This window comes from Mustela erminea, chromosome 17, assembly GCF_009829155.1.
Source record: "Mustela erminea isolate mMusErm1 chromosome 17, mMusErm1.Pri, whole genome shotgun sequence".
In the NCBI taxonomy this organism is placed as follows: domain Eukaryota; kingdom Metazoa; phylum Chordata; class Mammalia; order Carnivora; family Mustelidae; genus Mustela; species Mustela erminea.
In genome coordinates, this window is record NC_045630.1 from 29,063,283 (window position 1) to 29,087,153 (window position 23,871).

General features: G+C 54.6%; 1 protein-coding gene across 1 annotated transcript in view; it reads left to right on the top strand.

The window, feature by feature from the left end:
• Positions 1-352: 352 nt before the first annotated feature.
• Positions 353-23,871, top strand: part of ITPKB (inositol-trisphosphate 3-kinase B) — an 85,135-nt gene continuing 61,616 nt past the window's right edge. Inside the window, 1 exon segment of the mRNA XM_032318657.1 lies at positions 353-2,269. Within this exon segment, the coding sequence (XP_032174548.1) occupies positions 353-2,269 (1,917 nt within the window).

Here is a 23,871-nt window from a genome sequence, read left to right on the forward strand (position 1 = left end):
TCCGGTCCCGAGAGGTCCAGTGACCCCGGACACCCGACGTAGGCGAGCGGGCCGCCCCGCCCCTACTCCCGCCACCTCCCCCACTTCGGCCGTCCCCCTCCCCCAACCTCCGGGGTCCTGACTCTCCTTCTTGTGTCTCCACAGCGGCGCTGTCTTGTATGGAGCTTTGGGCCGGGGCTGAGCCCTCGGTGTTGCCCCTCCGCCCGCAGCCCAGGCCATGCCACCGCCTCGGCGCGCCCAGCCGCGGCCGCCTGGTCTCCGGGGCTGAGCCGGGAGCCGCGCGAGGAGGAGGCGCCGGCGGCGGAGCCCGCTCGGGAGCCGCGGCGGCGGGCAGCGCGGCGGACCCAGTACTATGGCTGTGTACTGCTATGCCCTCAACAGCCTGGTGATCATGAATAGCGCCGAGCAGGTGAAGAGCGGCGGCCCCCGGCCCAGCAGCAGCGAGACACCCCCGCCGCCGGGGAGGGCCGCGTTGAGCCCCGGCAGCGTTTTCAGCCCCGGGAGAGGCGCCTCTTTCCTCTTCCCTCCCGCCGAGTCGTTGTCGCCCGAGGAGCCCGGGAGCCCCGGGGGCTGGCGGGGCGGCCGGCGCAGGCTGAGCGGCGGCAGTGGCGGCGGTGGCAGCAGCAGCGTGGGCAGCCCGAGTTGGGCGGGCCGCGCTCGAGGGGACGGGCAGCAGGTGGTGACCGCAGGATCCCTCTCCCCTCCGGGGCTGGAGGAGACCCAGAGGAAGCTTCGAATCCTGCAGCGCGAGTTGCAGAATGTGCAGGTGAACCAGAAAGTGGATATGTTCGAGGCGCACATCCAGGCGCAGAGCTCCGCCGTCCAAGTGCCCCGCAGCCCGCGCCTGGGCAGGGCTCGTTCTCCCTCTCCCTGCCCCCTCCGCAGCAGCAGTCAGCCCCCAGGGAGGGCCCTGGCTCAGAGTGGGGAACGGAGGACAAAGTCGTGGGGGGAGCAATGTCTACAGACTGCAGAGGCCGGCTCCTCCCGCCTGAGAGGAAGGGCGCTGGGCCTGTGCCTCTCAGAGGGCGACGAGGGAGTGGCACCTTTCCCCGGCCCCGCGGCCCCGTCAGGACCAGGGGCTCAGGGTGCAGCGGATTCTGCAAGAATGGAGAAGAGGACCCCTGCCAGATCTCACTGCTCGCCCAGAGCTGTGGAAATCGACAAGACAGTCTCTCTGCCTTCCCAAACGCGCAGCTGCCAAGCTTCCCCACTGGGGCTGATCCCTGTGAACTTAGGGATGGCCACAGAGGGGACAGCAAGAGCCACTTCCAGTGGGCCACACCATCCACACGACCCTGACCTCACTGAGCGGCCTGAGAGGGCCCGAGAACTCGGTGGTCTGCACCCCCAGGAGTCTCTGGTGCAGAGACAGGGGCAGCCTCTGGGCAGCGAGACAAGCCCAGCCCCAGAGAGGGAAGGGCCCCAAAACGGGGAGCCCTCTGGGGAGGTGGGGAAAGGAGATCTGCCTGGTGGCCTGGGGGGCCCTGGAGTGCCTGAAGCCAGAAGGCCAGAGGACAGGACTGTGAATTCGCAAAGCTCGGAGCTTTCTGAGGCCCCCAACCGGGTCAGGCCACCTCCAGACCTGGGCTCCGTAAAGCCGGAGGTGACCCAGGGTGGGGCCTCCATGGTCGGGGAGCCTCCGACGAGCTCCAGAGGAGTGGATGAAGGGTCTCTGACAACACGAGGCTTGCTTGGGGGCAGTGCTTAGCACAGCCAAGGGACACAGGAGGTAAAGGCAGGAATTTCCTTTAGGGGAATGCTGGAGACTTTGCCTTCCTGGGAAGCCGTGAAAGAGCTGAAAGAACCACCGTGCCTTCCTGGGGACAGGCTGGGGGTGCAGCCTGGGAGCTCTGGGGCTTGGCTGGGCCCCATGGAGGCAGCCCAGCTGGCCTGGACGTGTGGCACAGGGATGCAGTCAGAGGGCACTTGGGGAAGCCCCCAGCAGGACGGAGCTGCCCACCCCAGCCTGGAGCTGCTCTCCCCAGATCAAAAGGATAAGACTTCCCCGAGAGAGGCTTGCAGCCCTAGCAGTATACCAGCGGTCATCATCACAGATATGGGTGCCCAGGAGGATGGGACCATGGAGGAGGCCCAGGGGAGCCCTCGGGGTAGCCTGCCCCTGAGGAAACTGTCCTCTTCATCTGCCTCCTCCACCGGCTTCTCTTCCTCCTATGAAGATTCGGAGGAGGACATCTCCAGTGACCCTGAGCGCTGCTTGGACCCCAACTCCGCCTTCCTGCATACCTTGGACCAGCAGAAGCCCAGAGTGGTAAGTTTCGTTCTGAGATTTTCCGTCAACTCGTTTGCATGCCCCTGTTGTTGTTACTTTCTCCTGAGTCACGAAGACTCCGATCAGGGCCCTGGGCCGGTCATAACTTCACCATCCTCTCCAGGTGTGTTTGCTGGGGAGGTGGCCGAGCACTGGCTGTGTATTCGGTAGCTCGGATAGTGAGTCAGTCACTTCACTTGCTACTTCTATGTACATCTTAAAAAACAATATTTAAGGTACATTTCTGGCAGGTCACCACTCCTTTCTCAGGGAGACAGTGTTCATGAACGTTACCAGAAATTCTCCGAGTCCCCGAAGATAGTGAACAGAGCTGCTGAGTATAGCTTTTGTCTGATCAGGCGAAATACAATTCTGTGATACCTTGGGGCAGAAGAAGACTGACAAGATCATGGAATTACCTTGGCTTCTACTCATGGGCCAAGAAAACAAGCCATGGGGTTCTATGACAGGCTCTGAATCCCAGGGCTGTGCTGGGGCTGGGTGTCCTGGGTGAAGAGGACAGCACGATATTTGTGGGATCCTTGTAACTTAGATACAGTTTGATGGTATGAATTAAAACAACACCATGCTTTGAGCTATGCAATTTTCAAAAATAATAGAATGTTATATTTGGTTATATTGCCCAAGCTAGAGTTCCCTATGTGTATGCTTGCTGGCTGGTGTAGGTACATTTCAGATATGTTTTCAAGTGCATTTAAGACTTTTTATTTATTTATTTGAGAGAGAGAGAGAGAGAGAGAGCGCCCACACGAGCGGGGGGAGGGGTAGGAGCAGAGGGAGAGGGAGAAGCAGACTCCCCACTGAGCAGGGAATAGCAAGTGGGGTTTGATCCCAGGACTCCGAGCCCAGCCACCTGAGCCACATTTGTTTTGATTGATCATACTGTATATCTTGCTCTGTCCCTGGCAGGAGATGGGAGTTTATTTCTGTTACACAGTTAATCTCAGTCCCAAGCTGTTTTCACTCTTAGGAGAATGAGAGTGTCTTACGGAAGACGTTAAGAGTTGACGCTAACACTTCTGAAAAGGTCTGGACTTTCTCTTACTTTTCCAGAGTATGGGGAATTTCCTAGTTCAGTGTGCAAGGGGAGGGGTTCTGGTGCTACGCTGGGGGAAAGTCTGCATCTTATTACAGCAGGTAGCCTTTTGACTTCATTTTGAGTATCAAATACTATGTGACTTACCGCAGTAACTCCAACTGCAGGTGCTCAGAACTTTGTTTTCTACTTGGCCTCCTTCTTGAAGGTATTTGGACCTCAAAGCCTGTCCCTCTCGGACTCCCACTTTAGTAATTCACAGTCTGAATTTTTGAACACTGAGCATTCCTGTTCATGAGACTCTATTTATGCCGATGAAGGAGAGGCAAATGTGTATGCAAAATCTGGCCCCGATCAGCCCGGTGTTTTTGTGACGGGATAGGGCTGTGGCACAGGCATACTGGGTTGGGGGGAGGAACGGTGCACCCGGGATGGGAGGGACAGGCTTCTGGATGCAGGTGTGGCTCATGTTTCTCTGCCTTCGTGCCCACAAATACAGGCCTGCTGGAGAGGACAGTTCTCGGTTCTATGCTTCCTATTTGCTTTTAAATCCCTGGCGCGTCGCTGGCACGGCCAAGTGGCTTTAACTCGTTCTCCAGCTTTCCATTCGGCCTTTCTAGGGGCGGATTAGCAGCTCCTATTGGCTGTCTCTCAAAGCAGCTTCTGTGTCCCAGCCTTTGAAAAGGGCTGTTGTCTGGAAGTCAGTTAAAGGGGAGATCAATAAGGACAGGTGCTATGTTTTTTTTTTCTTTTTTCATTTGCTGGAGGGATGCCAACTGAGAGGCCAGATGGCTGAGCGATGTTCTGTGAGCCAGCAGGTCCTCGGGTAGAAATGAGGGCTGCCGGGCACCTGGGGGGCTCAGCCGGTGAAACCTCTGGCTCTGGATCTCAGCTCAGGTCCTGATCTCAGGGTCCTGGGTTCAAGCTCCTTGTTTAAAAATAAATAAAAATAACAGAGAAATGAGGCCTGCCTGTTGTCCACCCTTCCTCCCCACTTTACACAGGTTTTCAGACACCCTCAGAGTAGAGCCAGGGAAAAATCCCGGGCAGCGTCACTCTGAGTCACGTGAGGCCGAGGGGGTGCGCCCGTGGGGGAAGGGTGGGTAACCAACTGGAAATTATGGGATCCTAGGGACTTTTCACTGTTGGTTGAGTGCTTGCATGATAAGCCAAGTTTTCTTTTTCTTGTACAGCTTGTTATGGTGGAGCCTTATCTGTGACACCAAAACTTCTGCTCATTGGGTCAAAAATCCCTTGGTTACCTGATAAGGATATTTGGTCTACAGAAGGCCTGACATCTTGATTGACTCGGCCTTCTGGTCGCACGTCTCCGCGCACTCTGTAGACCACTCTGCACGGGGTGGCTGGGGGATGCCCCTGCCTCCGCCCCTGTTCTTCTCCCACCCGGCTGCTCCCATGTGGGGCTGCGCTGCGCTGCAGGTACGCACGACCTCACTGGCTCATGTGCACATGGGCTCACACGTGCTCACACTCACACATGCCCCCACACGTTCAATCTCACAAGTGCTCACATGCACACACGCCCTCACGTGTTCATGCTCACAGCGCTCACACATCCTCAGCCTGTTCACGCTCACACACACACACCCTCAGCCACTCCATGCTCACGCGTGCTTACACACACACACACGCCCCCACGTGTTCACGCTCAGAGCTCACACACACCCTCAGCTGTTCCACACTCACACATGCTTACCCTCACACACGCCCCACGTTTTCACGTTCACACATGCTCACGCACACGCCCTCACCCAGACTTGCACGTGCTCACACATGCTTATACTCACACACGCCCTCAGTCGTTTCACACTCATATGTGCTCACTCACACCTCCACCTGTTTGTGCTCACATGTGCTAACACTCACACCTTCACCGTTCACGCTCACACCACTTAGACACACTTACCTGCTCACACACTTGCGTTCACCCTTGCCCCCTCGTGTTCATGCTCACAAGCCTCACATGCTCACGTGCATACTCAAATTCTCACACTCACACGTCCTCGGGTTCATGCTCCTACATGATCACTCAGACTCATTCACTCTTAGTGTTCGCACTCACAATGCACTCAAGTGCTCACACTCATACACACTCACCCTCACGCGCTTGCACACCCACTCACACCTACAGGTTTGATATTGCACATTCAGCCTTCCAGTCATGCAACCAATCCCTGGCCCTCAGCCCCACACTGAGATTTTTTTTTTTAATTTTTCCTTTTTTTTTTCCTGCGTTGCCTTTCCCTAGAGTTAAGTCTTTTGTGCCTTGTGCAGCTCGTTTTTTCCTACCGCAGAGGAGTGACTGTGGGTTATACTGTGCAGGAAGAGGTGACAGCCCAGGGAAGCCTGAAACAGGCTGCTTTGTTCACTCAATGGCTGTCGGGTCCCCCTGCTGCTGCTTGCTGGTGGAAGCCCCACAGCCCAGGGACCAGAATCCAGAAGCCCTCCCTGTGGTTAAAAACAAAGTGCAAAGCAAGTTTTTTGGGATTGCACTCTGAAAATCACTTAGCCATTTAGATGATGCAAATGAGCCGTGGCTTTTTTACCAGGCTGGAATGTGGTCCAAAGCCTGGTCTCTCTCGCCACCCCCACCCCGCCGCTTCCACATGCAGGAGCTGTGCCTCCGGCTTTCTGCTCCTGATGAGCCTGACACACAGGCCCGGCCCTGAAGTCGAGTGCTCCAAGGCTTTGCACCTGTCTGTTTATAAAGGCTCACATGTTTGAAATTCACTCGGAAGCAACTGTGTTGCACGCCTTATGTCTGGGGCTTAAATTCACACACCTTCACACTTACTGCTCTCTGCAGTCTGAACAGAAGTGAATTGCACTTGAGCAAAGCTGGTGTTCTTGCTGGTCATTCTTGAAGAAGCTAAAAATCCCATCATTACTTCTTGCCTTCCCTCTGTCACTCTGTTAAGAGCATGCGGGCCTTGGGAACACCAGGCTTCAAGGGTCTGTTAAAATATGCATGCATCTTACCTAAAAAATAGATTTTATTGATTTACTTCAGAATTGCATTATCAGTTATGCGTACAGAGGCTAAAACAAAATGCTGGCCTACTTCCCTGGGGAATTCCGTGGGGCACATGACTCTTGATCTCAGGGTCATTAATTTGAGCCCAACATTGGTCATGAAGCCTACTTAAAAAGAATTTTTTTTTTTTAAAGTTAAAACGGTTTTATGTGGTTTTGAAAAGTGTCACACTTGTTTTGGGTAAACCAAATGAAAATGTAAAAGCCTTAGAGGGATATGTACCAAAAAATGGATGTCATGGTGAAAACCTTTAAATAGAGAATTCTTTTCTGGATGAGAATCTTGAAGGCTTGGACTGGTGGGGTTTGGTGTTCAGGTTATACATGCTGTTTGCTTGAGACGGAGCCCACTTTTTTCCTCTCGGTCCGTGGAGAGGATCTTTCTGACAAGGCCTCCGCACCTTTGCGGTCTGGGAGGACCCTGAGCCGTCTAGGTGAGATTTCAGCATTCCTCTGCTTAGTTTAGGGATAAGAAAACCAAGACTCAGAGGCACAGAGACCCAAGGACAACCTCTGTGCCTCAGCTTCCTCTTTTTAAAATGTGTGTATTGCGTGAAGATGATCTCCTGGAGGTGTGTTTAACTCAGTGGTTGTAAAATTCTAGACTTGAAGTAAAACCCGGCATCTGTGAAGTCCACGTCATAGTGTCAGAACGTGTGGCCTCTCAGACCCGAGGCCCAAATTGGGCACATTTAATTTTGTGCTTTTATTTACAACCCATTAATCGATCTGCCTCCCTTTGCTGGAAGATGGGTTCTTTGTTACATCACATTTCAAAAAGCTTAATTTTGGCAGGTTTCAACGTAGTTAGCTAAAGGCCGAATCATAAAGTATTTGATGGAAAGAGTTTTAGATCTTGGTAGAGAAAACTGCATAGACTTCTGGTAATCAACAGGCAACTGATTCAGAATTAACTCAGGAACTCCTAGCCTGTGTTGTGGCCACACCTTCGGGGTGGAAGGTTCTCTAGTTTTGACAAGAGACAGAACCTGAGCATGGCAGGTCGTGCACGCCGGACCCTCAAACCCAGGACAGAGTGTCCCTTGCAGGGATTTTTTTCCTGGCCAGGTAGAATTGGCCCCAGGGAAAGATGTATTTTTCACGAATCGGGGAGCACACTGTTGAGGAAATAAACACAACCAAAAGGTGAGCTCTTGCATCCTATGAAAAGCCATGTAGAGTGCCAACTGCCATTTGAACAACTGGATGTTTGCGATTTTGTATGTCCCGTTCTCCTGAGACCACGTGTGCCCTCTCCTGGGTCGGGGTACTGTTGACTTGGTGCTATCAGGGGTCTCCGCACATGGAGCAGGAGCACCCAGCATCGTAGATGTCCCTCAGACCAGTGGCCCCAGTGCCCCTGGTGGGAGAGACCCCCCAGAGGTCCGAAGAACCCATTGTCTTCGTCCCAGGACCCTCCAGTCACACAAAACTTGCTACAGTTCTGATGCCAACCTTGAGTCCCACTGCAGGCCTCCCAGAACCCTTGTTATGCTATTTTTCAGGAGACAACTATTATTTTAAGGACAGTTCACATAGGGGCGCCTTGGTGGCTCCGTTGGTCTAGCATCTGCCTTCTGCTCAGGTTATGATCTCAGGGTCCTGGGATCAAGTCCCGCGTCGGGCTCCCTGCTCAGTGGGGAGCCTGCTTCTCCCTCTCCCTCTGATCCTTCTCCCTGCTTATGCTATCTCTCATTCTCAAATAGATGGATAAAACTTGTGAAAAAAAAAAATAAAGACGATTCGGGTCTCCTCAGCTGAAAGACACCATGCATATATATGATCCCATTAGGCAGCCGAGCCTCTGTTCTTGGTGTTAAAAAAATAACAAGAACTTTTCTACAGTGTATGTAGTTGGCGTAATACAAAGCTGGGTCTGGGAGAGGCTTTAAAGCTCATTTCCTCCAACACCCACGTTTTAGAGACAAGGAACGCAAGGCCAGAGAAGGTTCAATACAGTGACAAGACCCATGTTTACAATTCTTCTTTTCGCTTAAAAACTTGATAAGTGGATAAGCTCCTTACTCCCCCTGGGAGGGCCTCCTTGGCTTTAAACACAGCTCACACTTTTGAAAGGTTCATCAAGGGGAGGGAGGGATGAGTGACTGAGTGACCGTATCTCTGCTGCCTTATCTACCCACCAAGGAGATGCTGAACCATCTAGAAGGTGGAGAACAAAGAGAGGGGAAAAGAACGAGGAAGGCGAGCTCATGGCTTCTCCCTGTGACCTCGCTGGCTTGGAGGTGAGGGTGCCCGTCTGCAGCCGGCCCACAGGTCCCACGCGAGGTGGAGAGAGCAGGCGTGCCCTTACGGGCGGCTGAGTGCCCAGCACCTCGCCTGGCCCGTGGGAGAGGCTCAGTAGGTGTCATGGAGGTGGGATTGCAATGTCTGCCTGGAAAATCCCCTCGGGCCCCTTGCAAGAAACGCTCTGTAGCAGTCCTCGGATTGCTTGCGTCCCAGTCCTGTCCTGGGCTGGAATACAATCAGTTTCTCAAAAACTGGATTCCCCGGGCCAGCTGTGAAGCCATCACAGGCAGTGGACGTGGTGGGACATCGGGCCCAAGGCCGGCTGCCCCTTCTGTGTCTGGTTCCTAGAGTGGGTGCCCCTGTTTCGGTCTCGAGGATGGGAGTCCGCTGAGGATCCAGGGACACCAGGCGAACAGCTCCGCCGCAGACGTGCGCACCCGTCGCAGGGTGTTTCCAGGGGGAGACCACGCCGGTGCTCTCACGGGGAGGCGGACCCCGCAGGCCCTCTCCGACCAGGAGCGACTTGTCCTACGTCAGCATGCAGGCCTTTGACCGACTAACTGGTCGGGCATGTTTCTTGACAGTTCCATTTGGAGCTGGCTGTTAGAAGTCGGATCTTTCCCCGCTGCTGAGCTTTACTTGAGCGTTTGATTGACTTGGTATCACTTCGTGGAGGGCCATTCAGTAGAAGGTTCCTCTGCAGGGCTCTTGTCAATACTATACATTTTTTATTTCCTGAAACGTTTGCTTCTCTTTTGCACCAAAACACCTAAGTTTTACAAGGAACCAGAAAGCGCACAGAATGAGCCTCCGCAGTTCATCTTTACGTATAGCTTAATGCGGGGGGGGGGGGGGTAGGCTGTGACCCCCCACCCCACCTCAGGATCTGTCAGAAAACTCCTCACCCGGCCTGGGCTGGTGGTGGTGAATTTTCAAATCAAGAAGAGCCTCCCTCGTGAAGGTCACGGTTATCCTGTTCATCTAGCATTTTACTTTTGTGGTAAGGTTCGGATGGAAAGGGAAAATGAAATGATACAGCGTCTTGAACAGAGGCCTGGGATTATTTCCGTTGACCTGGTGACTAAGATTAGGGGAGGCCCAATTTAGAGGTGATATGGTGTGTTACTGGCGTGGGGTGCACACACACACCCCCACTGAGGCCCGGGGAGCTCCTCCCATGGGCTCTCCCTTTGCCCAGGTTTGCAAAGTTGATCTCTGTGCATCAGAGAGCAGGGATGGGAGACTTGTGCCTTTAGCATTGGGGGCTCCGAGAGCAGTTTACTTTCTTCAGCCCTTTTAAAGGGTCCTCTGCCTTCTGCACACACACACACCCCACCCCCACTACTTCCAATCAGAACAAATAAACTGATGGTCCTGTTTCCCAGGGAGAAGCTGTAATACCTTCTCTCTGATTGGCCTTTACCACTTTCCTACTCTGCAGGCAGGGAAGGAGGGATATGGTGGCTGGCCATCCCCCAGCAAGATCTGCAGTCTCTCTTGGTAGGCTGCCAGCTGGTGGGGCCTGGGCAGTTCCAGGGGGAGGTCACTGCACCCCCCAGGCAGTTTCCAGCAAGTGCTTTTCCAAGTTCACGGACATTCTTTCCAGGCTCAGCTCAATTTGTTTTCTTCTTCTCTATGGCAATTGATGACTGAGTCAAGTGTGTGAGTCTGCAGGATCTCCCGTGAAGGGCTTCCTCCAGAGTTGCCTGGGAGCTGGCTTTTGTCTAAGCCTCTGCTATGCGTGGGTGTGTCTGGTTGTGTCGTGTTTTTACAGGTTCACTCCCCAAAGAGCAGATCTAATACAGTGCACCTCTTCACGATGGGGAGACGGGGGCCCTGGTTGGGGTAGGGAGAGGAACTTGGGAGTATCACTTCTCTAATGCTTAAAATGCTTATCTAACCTGAATCTGCCAGCAGGAAACTGAAAAGGCCTGTGTATGACAATGTCAGAGACAGTTTGATCTCTTAACAATGTCAAGTGGAAAATCCAACCACAGCCGGTAGCTTGAGAAATGGCTAGGACGTCTTGTTGGGACCGCCAAGCCTCATACCCAGGCTGCTGAGCCGAGGGTAGGAAATGGGGCTGCCGGGGGGGTTGGGGTTTGAAAAACTGTTGGAAAATCCTCACAGATGCAGAAATGGCTAGTGTGGGGGGCAGTCTGAATGCCCTATAGTTGGTATTTTATTTTAAGATTTTAATTTATTTATTTGAGAGAAAGCGCACGCACGCGTGTGCACATGAGGCAGGAGGGGCAGAGGGAGAAGCCGGCTCCCTGCTGAGCAAGGATCCCGTTGCGGGGCTCAATCCCAGGACCCTGAGATCTAGACCTGAGCCGAAGGCAGAAGTTAAACCAGTGGAGCCCCCCAGGCGTCCCTGTAGTTGGTACTGTTAGTCTAAGACGTTTTGAATGCTATATAGTTGGTATCTTCACCTCCTCCACCTTCCCTGCTTCCATCACAGTGGTCATTAGCTCATTAGCATTGAGCACTTGGCTCATTCCAGGTCATTCGGTAGGTGGCCGGCGGAGGGCCTCCTCTGGAAACTGTTGGGCACACTTTGGGGGTGCAAGGTGCTAGAAGAGCCAGCGCCTCTCAGATCCGCACTGGCCCTCTTTGGGCTGCGGGATCTTCATCTGTGAAATGGGTGTATTGATTAAAGCCTTCCTACTTCAGGCAGTCTTTGCGAGTCTCAAGGGAGAACATTCTGAGAGAGTAGGATTCTCTCCCACCTAAACTAGTTTTAATCGTGAGCACCGGGACAGTGCTTTGAATGCTTTCCCAAAAGAGGATGGATAAGGTCAGGCACTGCGTGCGTGCAAGATGCCCCACGTCGGTGTGACTGACCCAAGACGTTGCTTGTGCCAGGGTCTTGGCCAGAGTGGATGGTGGACGAAGCTTCCTGCCCTGGGCCTCGCTGTCCCGTGCACAGGTGGGGTGCAGATGGGATGTAAGTTCGAGAAGCCGAGTGGGTTTGGAGGGGGCTGTGAGGCAGGGGTCAGTGTTCCCCACACTGAATCTGCAGGCTCTGAGCTCCTGCATAACGGAGAGGCAACTGTGCTCTGTCTAGAGTTGGAGGGTACATACAGGAGCATCGATTTTTTTCCAGTACCATGCAATGGTTTTCTCTTCTGTGTCCTGGAAAGTAAAAGGGCGGAATCCGGCAAAAGCTAGAATTTTTCAAGCAGATGCAATAGTCAGCAGATAGTAACTGGGCATTTCCTAAGTACGGCTGGGCCCTGGGCTAGACCTGGAAACCTGGGCACACAGGGAGCCACCGTACTGAGAAACAGACATTTGTCCCAGCTGTGCAGAGGTCGGGCAGCCACGTTCGGGCTCTGTCTGCAGACCCCTGTGCTAAAGAGAATGGCCTGGTGGATGCTCTGCCTGTCCCTGGGATCCTGACCTGGGAGGCAAAGCCGATGCCAACAGATAAACTTGAGAGTGGCGAAACTCAAGAACAAGGTGTATGGCCATGAATACGAGCATGTTCATTAAAGAGGAGCTAATACGTAGAGTCGGTGTTGGTGTGGGACCCATGCAGGAGCCTTCTGTGTGTGCTGAGCAGCCTGAAGGCTGCTCGGGATCCAAAGGTTCCAGGAGGTTGGAAAGGAAGAGGGAACACGCCCCCTGTGCCTCCTCCCCACACGCCCCCCTGTGCCTCCTCCCCAAGCCTTAACACCCTGCACTGAACTCCACGAAGACCAATGCAGTACGTGGAAATGTGCCTTGAAGGGGGCCTCAGGAGACCACCCACCCCCACCCCAACTGACCAGAGGAACGTGATCAGGAAAGCTTGGCACGGAAAGCTTGACGTGGAGGGACATCTGTGTTTACTGAACTTGAATCTAAGCAAGGACCCTGGGGCAGGCTGGGGCGTGGCTAGCCCTGGTGTGGCCTCAGGGCAGAGTCCCCGGTTTGAGTGTGAGCTTTGAGTGTGAGCTTTGTGACTCAAGAGAAATGCCTTCCTTTCTGCCCCTCCATTTCAATGTCTGTAAGGTGAGATGGACGGGGCCACCTTCAGGTTGTGGGGAGGGCTGCTCGGGTGAGCACAGAGGTAGGACTCGGGGGCAGGAGAGCCTGCAGATCCAAATTCACACCCTCCTTCAGTCCCAGAGTCTGTCCCTGGGGGTGTTTCACTTCTCTGGGCCTTCCTGACTTGTTGAGAAGATGCGGTGACAGGCGCGGCCTGTGGGCCCGGCATTGGGCAGGCGTGGGTGGGGGTCACCTCCGCTAAGGTGGGGTGGCCCAACCCCATCTCAGGTACAGCTCCTGCAGGATGACGAAAAGCATCAGGATTTACTTTCCCAGAGAGATTTCTCCATTGGGGGAGAGAGCTGGCTTTGTTACCAGGGGCTCAGAACCTGAAGTTGAAAAAACAACCCACTGCATTCAGCTTCTGGCAAGGGGTGTCAGGTTACCCCCCTGGGACCAGTCTCTCTTTATTCTGTCCCCTGCTCTGTACAGCTGCAGCTCCTGGGGCCTGGGAGGTCTCTGAACAAAAGTGATTTACTTGACCTCCCCTGTGCCTTCTCTGCCAGTGAGGTGGGCACCTGCTTGTCACAGGGGGCTCTTTCTTGTGCCGTGGACCCCGCTGAGGCCTTGAGGACCAGGTTGGCGGGTCTCAGGGCCACTCTGCACTATGCCCCCCTCCTGCAACTGGAGCAGAGGACAGTCTTCCTGGTACCTCCCGAGTCACGCGGCTGCTCTTGGCCGTTGTCTGGGATGATTTGTGCGGAGCCTGCTGGAGCCTTGCTCCTTGGGGCTAGAGTGGCAGACGGTGGCATAGAGGGGTCAGGTGGACGGACCCCGAGTGTACCAGCTTATGTCGGAGCCCCGGCAAAGCCCGGGGGACCCTGTATGGGCTCTGGTGGGAGCTGGGGCTGTGTGGTGACAGGTCCCACAGAGTAGCATAGGCTGTCCCTTGGCCAGGCGTGGACACTGTCCCGGGGACCCCTCTTGCTGAACACGGACTTCTGCTTCACTCCACACTGAAAGCAGGATGTGGAAATCTTTCCTTCCCCTATGGCTGTAGTGTGGGGTGGGCAGCCTGCTTGGCTAACCCTTGGGATCCCCATCTTTCCTGCCTGCTGTTGGTCCCATGAACCTCCACGTGTTCCGAGATGGCCGTGAGGCCTCTGGGCAGAGTGTCCAGGCACTCAACTGTCAGCTCCTTCGAGAGGCACTGTGTCCCCTTCTGGAACAATGGGTCTCTGGCCTGGCTTACATCTTCCCTGGGCCCCAGATTCCTGGCTTTTGCAGGGATCCAGAGGCCGGCATCTGGGAGGAATGGAATCACTGAAAGAGTTTGTTAGCCTGTGGCAGCCTTGACCTCAGAGGCCGCGTGCAGGACAGTAGCTCCCTTATTGCCCCGACCTGGAAATGTACACAGCGTCGTAATTAAGTTCCATCGCAGCCTGAAGCCTTACGGAGCAACGTCTGGGACCCTGCTTGCCTTGCGGTCTCACACGGCACATTGAAAGTGATTCTGCTACCTTGGGAGAGCCAACTCCTGCCCCACTGCAGGCCTCGGTTTCCCCTTTGCCTCTGGTGGCCTCTGATACCACATCCCCGGGGCAGGGAGGGGCGAGGAGAGGCAGGAGAGGCTCACCCAGGAGCTGCACGGGCTGGGAGCCCTGGGGTCTGTATGGGTTAGCCCACAGGGAAGTGCCCTGAGTGTGTTCCTGCCTGGCCTTTGGGGACTCTTGACACTGACTTCGGAAAGAAGATTTTTAAGAACCTCAGGAAATAGTTCACCGTGACCCCATGACCAGGTGTTAGAGAAGAGAATGGGAGTCCTCAATGGAGGTTTTGAAAAGTCCGTCGCTTCGGGGCTCCTGGGTGGCTCTGTCTGTGGAGCATCTCACTCTTGATCTTGATTCAGGCCTTGATTTCAGGGTCGTGAGTTCAAGCCTCGTGTCGGGCTCCATGCTGGGCGTGAGCTTACTTAAAAAAACAAAAAACGAAAAAAAAAACGGCCCATGAAGGACAGGCTGGAGGCAATGTGGCTCTCGATGTTTCTTGGGAAATTCACTGGGAGTGACAACATTATTACAAATTCATTGTAAACTGACTGTGTGGTTAAAAGTGCTGAGCTGTCTTGGGGGACACAGTAATAATAAAATAAGAGCAGCTATGACTCCTGGCCTATCAGTTCTGTGCCAGGCTCGGTCTATAAATTGCTTCATTGAATTTCTATAAGGTCTCTTATTTTCCTTCTCCCACGGCAAGTGGACTGCGGATCCCCAGCACAGCTAGTAAGTGGCAGGCCTCGGCCCCCAGCTCTTCCTCCCTGCCACCTGTGGTCTGTCACCAGAAGGACGGAGGAAGCTGGTGCCCTGTGCAAGGGGAGGGCACGGTTCAGATCTGGGCCCTGGGCTGGAGGGGGATCGCGGCCTGGCTGTGTTGAGTGCGGAGGGAGATGGAAGGGTCTGGGCAGAAGCCTTAGAGATGGGCGGCTGAGGGCATTCGGTTGCCTGTGCCTTGGACAGACCCCATCTGTGGGGCGAGAGAGTTGACTTCACGTCGCTGCCCTAGAGTCATGCTTCAGTCTGGTTCAAGATCAATTTTCTATTCTCAGAGGTGAAACTAAGAGAGGATCCTTTTCCTTTTCAATGAATGGGCCTTTGTGCAAGAAACAGACTCAGTTGATGGAACGGCTGCAAAAGGGAGCTTCTGGAGTGGCCTCGAAGTTCCCAGGCCCGGTGGGGAGGGAAGCAGAGAAGCCCAGAGCCGGGCAGCGACCCCAATGGAGGAGCAGGGGAGGGCACCCCAGCATTCCTGATCTTTCTCAGTGACACAGGTAAACACCTGTCACGGTAGTTGCAGACGTGCCAGTAGCACCTAGGCTGGAACAGGCAGCATCACATGGTGCTTCCTGCCTGCGGACTTCACTTCTGTTAGGAGACACGGGACAACCAAAGAAGAGAAGGTCTGTTCCAGCGGGGCCAGTAGGCAGGACAGGGGGTCCGGTGCTGCCGTAGGTGGCCATCCCCGGGTTCCTTCCCTGCCAGAAGAGACCTACTCTGCGTGGCTTTGGTGGGCAGAGCTGCGTCTGAGGTTGTGAGCTTCCAGATGCCGTGGCTGCACTTACACATGGAAACTGCAGTGTCACCACAGGATAGTGACCCTCTGTGAGCACGGAGAAGGTGCCTGAGGGGCGGCGAGCGGCCACCACGGGCCAAGTCCGGCCCCGCAGAGTGAACACCATGCCCCAGGATGGTTCAGCCTTGCACCACGCTCCTTGGAGACTCTGATGCAGCTGTCCCTCTTAGGAAGGGACTCTGTGCTGGCCATGTGGCCATTACGGACATGCGCATCCGGGGTCCTCTGTGGCCATAGGCATTCGCTTCTCTGTGATAGGTGCGCATGAGTGCACCTGCTGGGCCCTATGGTCGTCACGAACTTGCTCAGTTTTTTAAGAGTCTGCCAGACCATTTCCAGAGTGACCGCGCCTTGGTGGTTCCCAGCGACCATGTGTCAGTGATCCGGGTTCCCTGCATCACGCCAGCCTGCAGAGCGGCTACGGTTTTCTACTTTAGCTGCTCCAAAGCTGCATGGGGCTACCTCCCTATGATTTTAGTGGGTTTCTCCCCGATGGCTAATGGTGATGAACGTTCTCTCGTGTGTGTATCTGCCACCAATACATCCTCTTCAGTGAAATGATCTGGCTTAAAGAAAAAGAAAAATTCCCGAGAGGTGCTGCAGACACAGACAGGGTGTGTAAAGCCTTGTGCCTTCGTCACCTGCACCCACCCTGTCGAGGGAGCTGTGCCTCTTCCCACCCCAGGGAGGGCACATGGCCACCCCCGAGGTCCCGTCCTGTGCCCAACTTCTCTGACCTCAGAACAGAGTGGTGACCCCCAGCAGCCTCCCCTCTGAGCGGCCCCCCACTCACACCATCATCTCACCGCCCCAGGGCCTCAGGATCCACCTCCCACCGCTCCCCTGGGGTTGTTTCACTGAAGTAAAGCAACAGCAGGCACCAGCAAGGAGCGTCTCCCTGGCACCTGCTGGGCCTCTCTCCCGGCCTCCCCAAGGAGAGGACATGGGGCTGAGGCTCAGCCTCCCCTCCAAGCTTCCCCTTGGGTCTCTTTGGCTTGGCCTGCACTTGGGGTTTAGTTTTGCAACACAGTCGTGCTGAAGGTCCCAGAAATGCTTCCCTTTTTGTGCTCATGAAACAGAAAAGAAAAAGTGCATGTATCCTTTCAAACGGCTCCGAACAGTGGTGAGCGAAGTCCCCTTTCCCCTGTGGAAGCGGCATGGGCGTCGTCGCCGCCCGGCACTGTGGGCTGATGGGCAGTGTTGCTGGTTTTCTGCCTTTCGCCTCCCACCTGGGAGGGGCTGCAGGAAGTGGCCTGGAGTGTTAATGGGGCGGCTGCCAGCTTGAGGGCCTGCTAGAGGGTTCTGTCTCATCTCCATGGGGAAGCAGGGCGGGGGGGGGGGGGGGGGGGGGGGTGTGGAAGGCGGGTGTCGTCTGCTTTAAGAACGTATTTGCCTTTGCTCTTCTGCCTGGAGAAGGACCTGGGGTGTGTGAAACGCCCATCCTTCATCATTCCTTTAGTGACTCCTAAAAAACAAGAAGGCGTGGCTGTTTCTTCCTTGGCCTAATGAAGTCGAATATTTGCAAATCCTCCTTCAGTGAATTGGTACAGACACTCTGTCCCAAAGAAGGAATCGTTTTCCACACAGGCTTAGAAGAGTTGTGGAGAACGAGCGAGGAGTTTTACAGGAGGCCCTGAGCCGGGGTGGGGGAGACGGCCTCGTGTAGGTAGGTGATCACAGGCTTTCCACCCAGTCCCTGTGGCCTACTAGAACATTCCGGCACATCACAGCAGTCATCTGATGGGGCCCAAGATCAAAAGCAGCTGAATCACATGATGGTTTGGTTCAGAATCTTTTTCTGGTTTGGTACTTTCTGAAAGACTAGGTTTCATTCTGGTTGAACTTGTTCGATAGTCTTGAGGGAAGAGGAGGAAGAAAAAAACACCCTTGTTATGGTCCTGGTTCGAATTAAAATTTGATATTTGTGTTTGGTTTGAGGTCAAATAAATAAAATGCATTGTGGCTCTTGGGGAGTCGTTCACTCTGATTCAAGTCACTTCTGCAGATAACATCACAGTTATAAAATTTATTTCCCGTGAACCTGCAGTCTTCCGGGGTGGAGTGTCTCGGTCTCATTTCTTAAATATTCTGGTTAACTGGAAGTTACTGCAAATTGCCTTCGTCCTTTGCAGTGAACTAGAAGCTACTGGATGCCCAAGCCAGCAGAGGTTTTGCTAAATGCACAGACGTTGTCTTCTAGGGACCAGGAGGAAGGTTTTATCCACGACTTGCAACCAGGCAGCTTTGAGGAAAGGGTCAGCTCTTGACTCGAATAGTCCACGGACATGTACTGGGTGCTGGCTGAATCTGGGTTGTGGTGGCAGGTAGGCATCTGTGTGTGAGTGGAGGGTAGCTCCTGCCTCCTGGGAATCTTAGCTCGGGGAGGAGGCAGATTGCAACAGCTCACGTGGCGCTGAGCAAGGGGTTAAATAAATGTCGAAAATCACAGCGATAGAACAAGCAGGACCCAAACTCAGGCCTTTTAACTGTAACAAAGAGTTTCTCAAATGTGGCCTGTGGACATTTGGGACCAGACAGGTTTTGGTTTGGGGGAGCTATTCTGCACACCATAGGGTGTTTAACGGCCTCCCTCAGCAGCAGCCTCTGCCCCTGATTGCAGTGACCAGAAGTGTCTCCACTCATGGGCAGATCGTCATGGGTCGAAAGCTGGGATTCTAGAGCTTGTCCCGTAACAAGCAGTCGACACTGCCTACTAGGGCAGGTGCTGCAGGACCATGTCCATGTGTGTAGAGGGGTGAGTCCAGCCAGGGTCCCCGTCCAGGGTCCTGCTGGAAAGAGAGGACAGAGGCCACGCTCTCTAGGGCTTCCAGGAAGAGAAATGGCAGAGAAGTTTCTATTTGTGTGGGATTTTGGTGGAGTTCACTGGGGCAGAGAAAGGGGAACTGTCTCCAGAGGAGAAGGACCGACCTCTCCACAGGCACAAAAGTGGGACCGACAAGGCAGTGTTACCGAACGGCAGATAGTTTGCTGTGGACCCTCTACTTCCCTCCTCTTGCTGTTTTCTCATTCCCTCCTTTCGAGCCATGAGCCGGTTTCCAGCAGCTAGAGATTTCTTCCAGTCACAGGTCTGTGTCGGTCAGGACAGGCGAGGCTCTGCTGCAGTAAGAAACAGCTCCACAGTCAGTGGTTGCCAACAGCAGGGGTTTACTTCTGGCTCATACTGCATGCCTGGTCCAGGTCAGCTGCGTCCTCACTCTGCACACCAGGCTGACGGTGCAGCCCCTGTCCGGAGCAGTGCTGGTCACCGTGGGCAGAGAGAGTGAGAAGATGGGGATTCACATGCTGCCTCGGAGAGCTTCAGCTCAGAGAAGTGGCACATTTCTTCGGCTCATATTTTTCTTTCTTTTTTTTTTTTTTTAAGATTTTAGTCATTTATTTGAGAGAGACAAAGCATGATCTGGGGTGGGGGAGGCAGAGGGAGAAGCAAACTCCCCACTGAGCAGGGAGCCTAAGCAGGACTCGATCCCAGGACCCTGAGATCATGACCTGAGCTGAAGGCAGACACTTAACCAACTGAGCCACCCAGGTCCCCCCTTTCTGCTCATATTAAGTTGGGCAAGCAAGTGTTGTGTCCTCACCTAACCTGAAGGGTACAGGGGCATCGAGTCCTACCTTGTGTCCAAGAGAAGAGCTAGAAATATCTGGGGGACAGCCCTGACATCCCAAAGCCTGTACCTGAGCCGTGGGAGTGTGGGCCACTTGCCCTGGCTCTGAGAGACTCCCAGCTTGGCTTCAAAGAATGAATGGCCTGTTGCCAGGCTCAGTGACAAACTGCTGAGCGAAAAGAGAAAAGTGGACCGTCAGGATTCCAAAACAGTTTGATTTCCCAAATAAGTCAAAGAGGTCCTCATGGGTTAGGTAGGACCAGGTCGTGAGCCCTCGTTCTTAGAGTTACAATGTTGGGCGTGGGAGAAAGTGTTCAAGTAAACAGGGCCTGGATGCAGTGGGCTGTGTCTGTAAGGAGGGAGTAGTGGATCAGGATATCCGTGGTTACTTAGATCCCAGATGCTTTCCCTGGCTGTTACTGTAGGAAACAGAACGGCTTTCAACCCATGCCAAGGGTTGAGCAAGATGGCGTCCTTCGTGAACCATAGATTTACGGGCTGTTTTGAGATAGTAGAACACGCTGGGTGTGAGCAGACGTGACTGACGCCCTTCAGGATGCTTTCAGAAGGCCTGAACAAATTCCTTCTAAAACCAGGAAGCGTCTTCCTCGTTGGAAACTCATTCAGACCGTGACTCGGTCCCAGGCCCTGGAGTGTGGAGATAGAGACAGAGCCTGGCTGTGGTGGATCTAAAATGGGATAAAACCGGAAACCTGTGGGAGGGACACAGGCCTTGACACCCCTTGATAGGGGGCACAGAGGTCTTAGAAAAATAGAACTAAAAATACCAGCTGTTGGCTATGTCCCTCCCCAGTGACCCGCTCTCTCTAAACCTGGTTTCCACACAATTTCTGAACCGGTTTTCACCACGGTGTGTAGGGAGCTAGAGCAGGTGAGGTGGACAGAAGTGGGGGCGGGGGTGGGCACAAGCCTTAATTCAAAGGGAGACAAAATTAGGAAGCCACTGTCTGGGAATTGGGAGGTTAGGGGCATTCCAGAGACGGGAGGAGCCTGGAGCAGCCAGCTGGGTCCAGAGTCTCCCCCGTAGTGGGGGCTTGCTGGAGCGTGCACGTGGGTATGTGCATAAGTGTGTGTAGGGGGTGGGCCTAGATGTGGATGCGTGTGTCCCCCAGGGAAGGGCTGCGGTGAAAGGTATGCAGAGGACCTGCCTGTGGTTTTTGATCGCTGCCCAAAGCAGGTTGTGTGAGCTACCCCCTCCTCCGTTGGGGACCCCAGGGCACCCAGGATGCCGTGGCTCCCTGGCATTTTCCACACCCCCAGTCTGTACTGTTCTTCTTCCACTCTGAGGGTGGCAAAGCGATCTTGTCCTTCTAGAAGCTTCCAAAGGCTGAGCAGGACCGGGTAATGGAAGACTGGAAGGAGCCTGAACGGACAGGTGGGCTAAAGGGCACAGGTAATGGCTGAACACAGGGCCAGGGCAGCCAGAGTGAGGCCAGCTGTCCCTCCTCCTAAACCAGTGCTCCCTCCACCGAGACCACTGTCTCTTGCACACCTTTGCTTTTGCAGCTGCAAAATGGGCACACATCTTCAGCTGAGCAGGAACTGTTTGCAAATGTGCCCGCTCTGGGAATTTGTTTCCGTCAAGAAGGCCCCCAAGGTGACATTGTGGCTCGGCTTCCTTCACCTTCTTTGCCCACTGCCCACTTTGCATGGGGCCGCCGCGAGCACTCGCCTGCCCTTCACTTCCCCTGGGGCTGGGACTGTGCCCGCGGCGGCTGGGAGAGCAGGGATGCGGACTGCTGTGGACCTCACCAGGGCCCCCCAGTTCCCAGCATCAGGCTCTGAGAAGGGCTTCCTCCCAAGCCTTGCCCACCCCTGGGGTGGCAGGAAGGTGGTTCACCCTGCTCTTACCCCAGGCTTTGAGGTCTCCGGAAGACACAGGTACTAAATATAAAACCACGACGACTATCTCACTCTTGCTACATTTCCACCCTGGCGGCTTACTGTACATCACCGCAGAAATTTCCTGAAGCCCTACTCCCAGGCCCCTGGGGCCAGGCTGGGGGGCACTTGAGACGGAACATCCCTCCCTCCCCCCCACACACAGAAAGGCCCGTTGCACGGCTTGCTTGGGAAGAGGGAGGGGCACTACTTTCTAGAAAAACACCACCCTCCCACGAGGAAACTGCCAGTAACTGATCTGGGGGGACAGAGTGGCCCAGACTGCGGTGAAGCCCCACCTTCCCCTTCTGGCCTCTGGGCTGGGGTAGGAAGGGGGGTGTGGCAGAGACCCGGATAGGTTCAGCTCAGCGCTTGAAGAAAGATGGACGGTAGTCCTGAAAGATTGCCGTTGGCACTTGTCGCCTCCCTGACAAGCGAAGGGAGGTCCCCATGGGTAGATCTCTGAAGCTTCAGTGTTTCTCGCGCAGCTTTCCCAAGTAGGGCATTGTTGGCATTTGGGGCAGGAGAGCTCTGTACTGGGGCTGCCCAGCACCTGTGCGTCATCACTGTGCCCCCCTCCCCGAACATCCAGACGCTCTCTTGGGCTGGGCAGGTGGTTTCTGGTTAACAGCCATAGCGAGGAAGTCTTTATGTTGGCAGGATCTGGAGAGGATAGCAGGCAGAATGGGGAGACCTGAAGGGGTGGGGGGGGGGTAGGCGAGGTCAGACTGAGCAATGTCTTATACCTGGGACAGGGTGTTGGCCTGATTTTTTAATGCAATGGAGCACCACCAGTTCACCGGAGAATGTTTTGGGCTGGTTTTCTTTCTTTTTTTCCTTTTCCTTCCTTTTCTTTCTTTTCCTTCCTTTATTTCCTAATGAGCAAGGTCACATTTGGGCTGCTTCCCTGGTATGTGACCAGCACAATGCGGGCCCCTCTCTCGTCCAGGGCCAAACCCTTGTGGTTTAATGCTGTGAGGTCACCGTCTTGAAATTTTTTTTTTTTTTAAAGGTTCTTTTATTTATTTGTCAGAGAGAGAGAGTACACAAGCAGGGTGGGGAAGGAGCAGGGGCAGAGGGAGAAGCCGCCTCCCCACTGAGCAGGGAGCCCAATGTGGGACTCCATCCCAGGACCCAGAGATCATGACCTGAGCCGAAGGCAGACGCTTAACCCACTGAGCCACTCGGGCGTCCCTTGAAATTCTTAATAATTCTTTGAGTGTGTGTTTCATAAATGAAGTCCAGTGGCACAGGGGAGCAGGAAGGAGGCCCCTGGGCTCGGGCCCCAGCTGGCCCAGCGGCTGCTGATGCCTCACCAGGGCCCCGGGTGAGAGGCGGTTTCTAGTTAACAGCCATAGCGAGAAAGTCTTTACATTGTCAGGATCTGGAGAGGAGAGCAGGCAGAGTGGGGAGTCCCTGCCGCTGGTGTCCCAGGTGAGACATGCTGGCCAGCCCCACCCCAGGCTGGCAGAGCCACAAACTGAGCCTCCAGCCATTCCCGCTCCACGTTTCCAGCGGGAAAGGGGAGATGCCCTGCCCCTGGCCAGGGTCCCGGATGGGGTAAGTCCCCTGGGTCCCTTAGGGTCTGCATTCACCCAGAAATATCAAATAGCAAAGGAGCAACACTATGAGGGTGAGGGAGAACCTGCGGAAGAGAGATTTCTATTTGATGGCCCCTCGCGGCCCTCTTGCCTGCTCTTTCCTGCATTTCCGCTCGGCCTGGAGCTCGTTCACACCTGCAGCGTCTGGTTAGTTTTCCCTGCCTCTCTGGACAGAACAAAGGCAAGAGTCAGGCAAGGGATCGCCACAGGAGGGTCCCTTCTGTTCTGACAGCCCCAGCCCCAGCTGCCTTCCTGGCCACACTGTTGGCACAGCATCTTCTCCAGGAGCCCTTGAGCCAGTGGTCAGAGAGCATCAGGACCGGCAAATTTGTCCTTCCCGGGACTTGGCTGCATTTGGGGGCCGGTTGGTCATGAATCTTCCGTAGCCGATGAGCTGCTTCTTTACAGGTACTTGCTGTGGACCAGTTGAGGGCTGGGGCTGACACGGGGCAGGATGCCAGAAGAAGCCCAGACAGGACCATAAAGCAAGGTTCTAGGAAACGAGGCTGGGCTCTCGGGCAAGCTCCATTCAGGGGTTGTTGGTGAGCAGGTGGATAGTGCCATACAAGGCAGATGACACAGACCTTGTCCTTGGCCTGGGAGACCATGGAGAAAGACTGAGCCCAGTCGAGGGACAGGTGAGGGTGAGGGACCCCCAACCCCAGTGCCACATTTTGTGGCTCGTGGACAGTCTTGGGGGCTTCAATGTAGATAGGGTAAGGTCAGGGTAACATCAGGTCTTCTGCTTCATCTAGGACCTTCTTGGGGGACGCTGGATGTCAGGGGCCACTGTGCATGGTTCCCTAACCTCCCAGGGTCCCAGGGATGCTCACCACCCCTTCTCAGTTCCAGCATCAACCACTTCTTATTTATTGCTATCAAATGCATCCCAGCCCTTCTGACACATTGGAGACCCCAGGAGGCTACACAGGCCCAGGACAGCCTGGATGCCAAGGGGGCCTTTGTCCCTAGGCAGGTACCTGGCAGAGAGTGACAGCTGGAGCAGAGGCACAA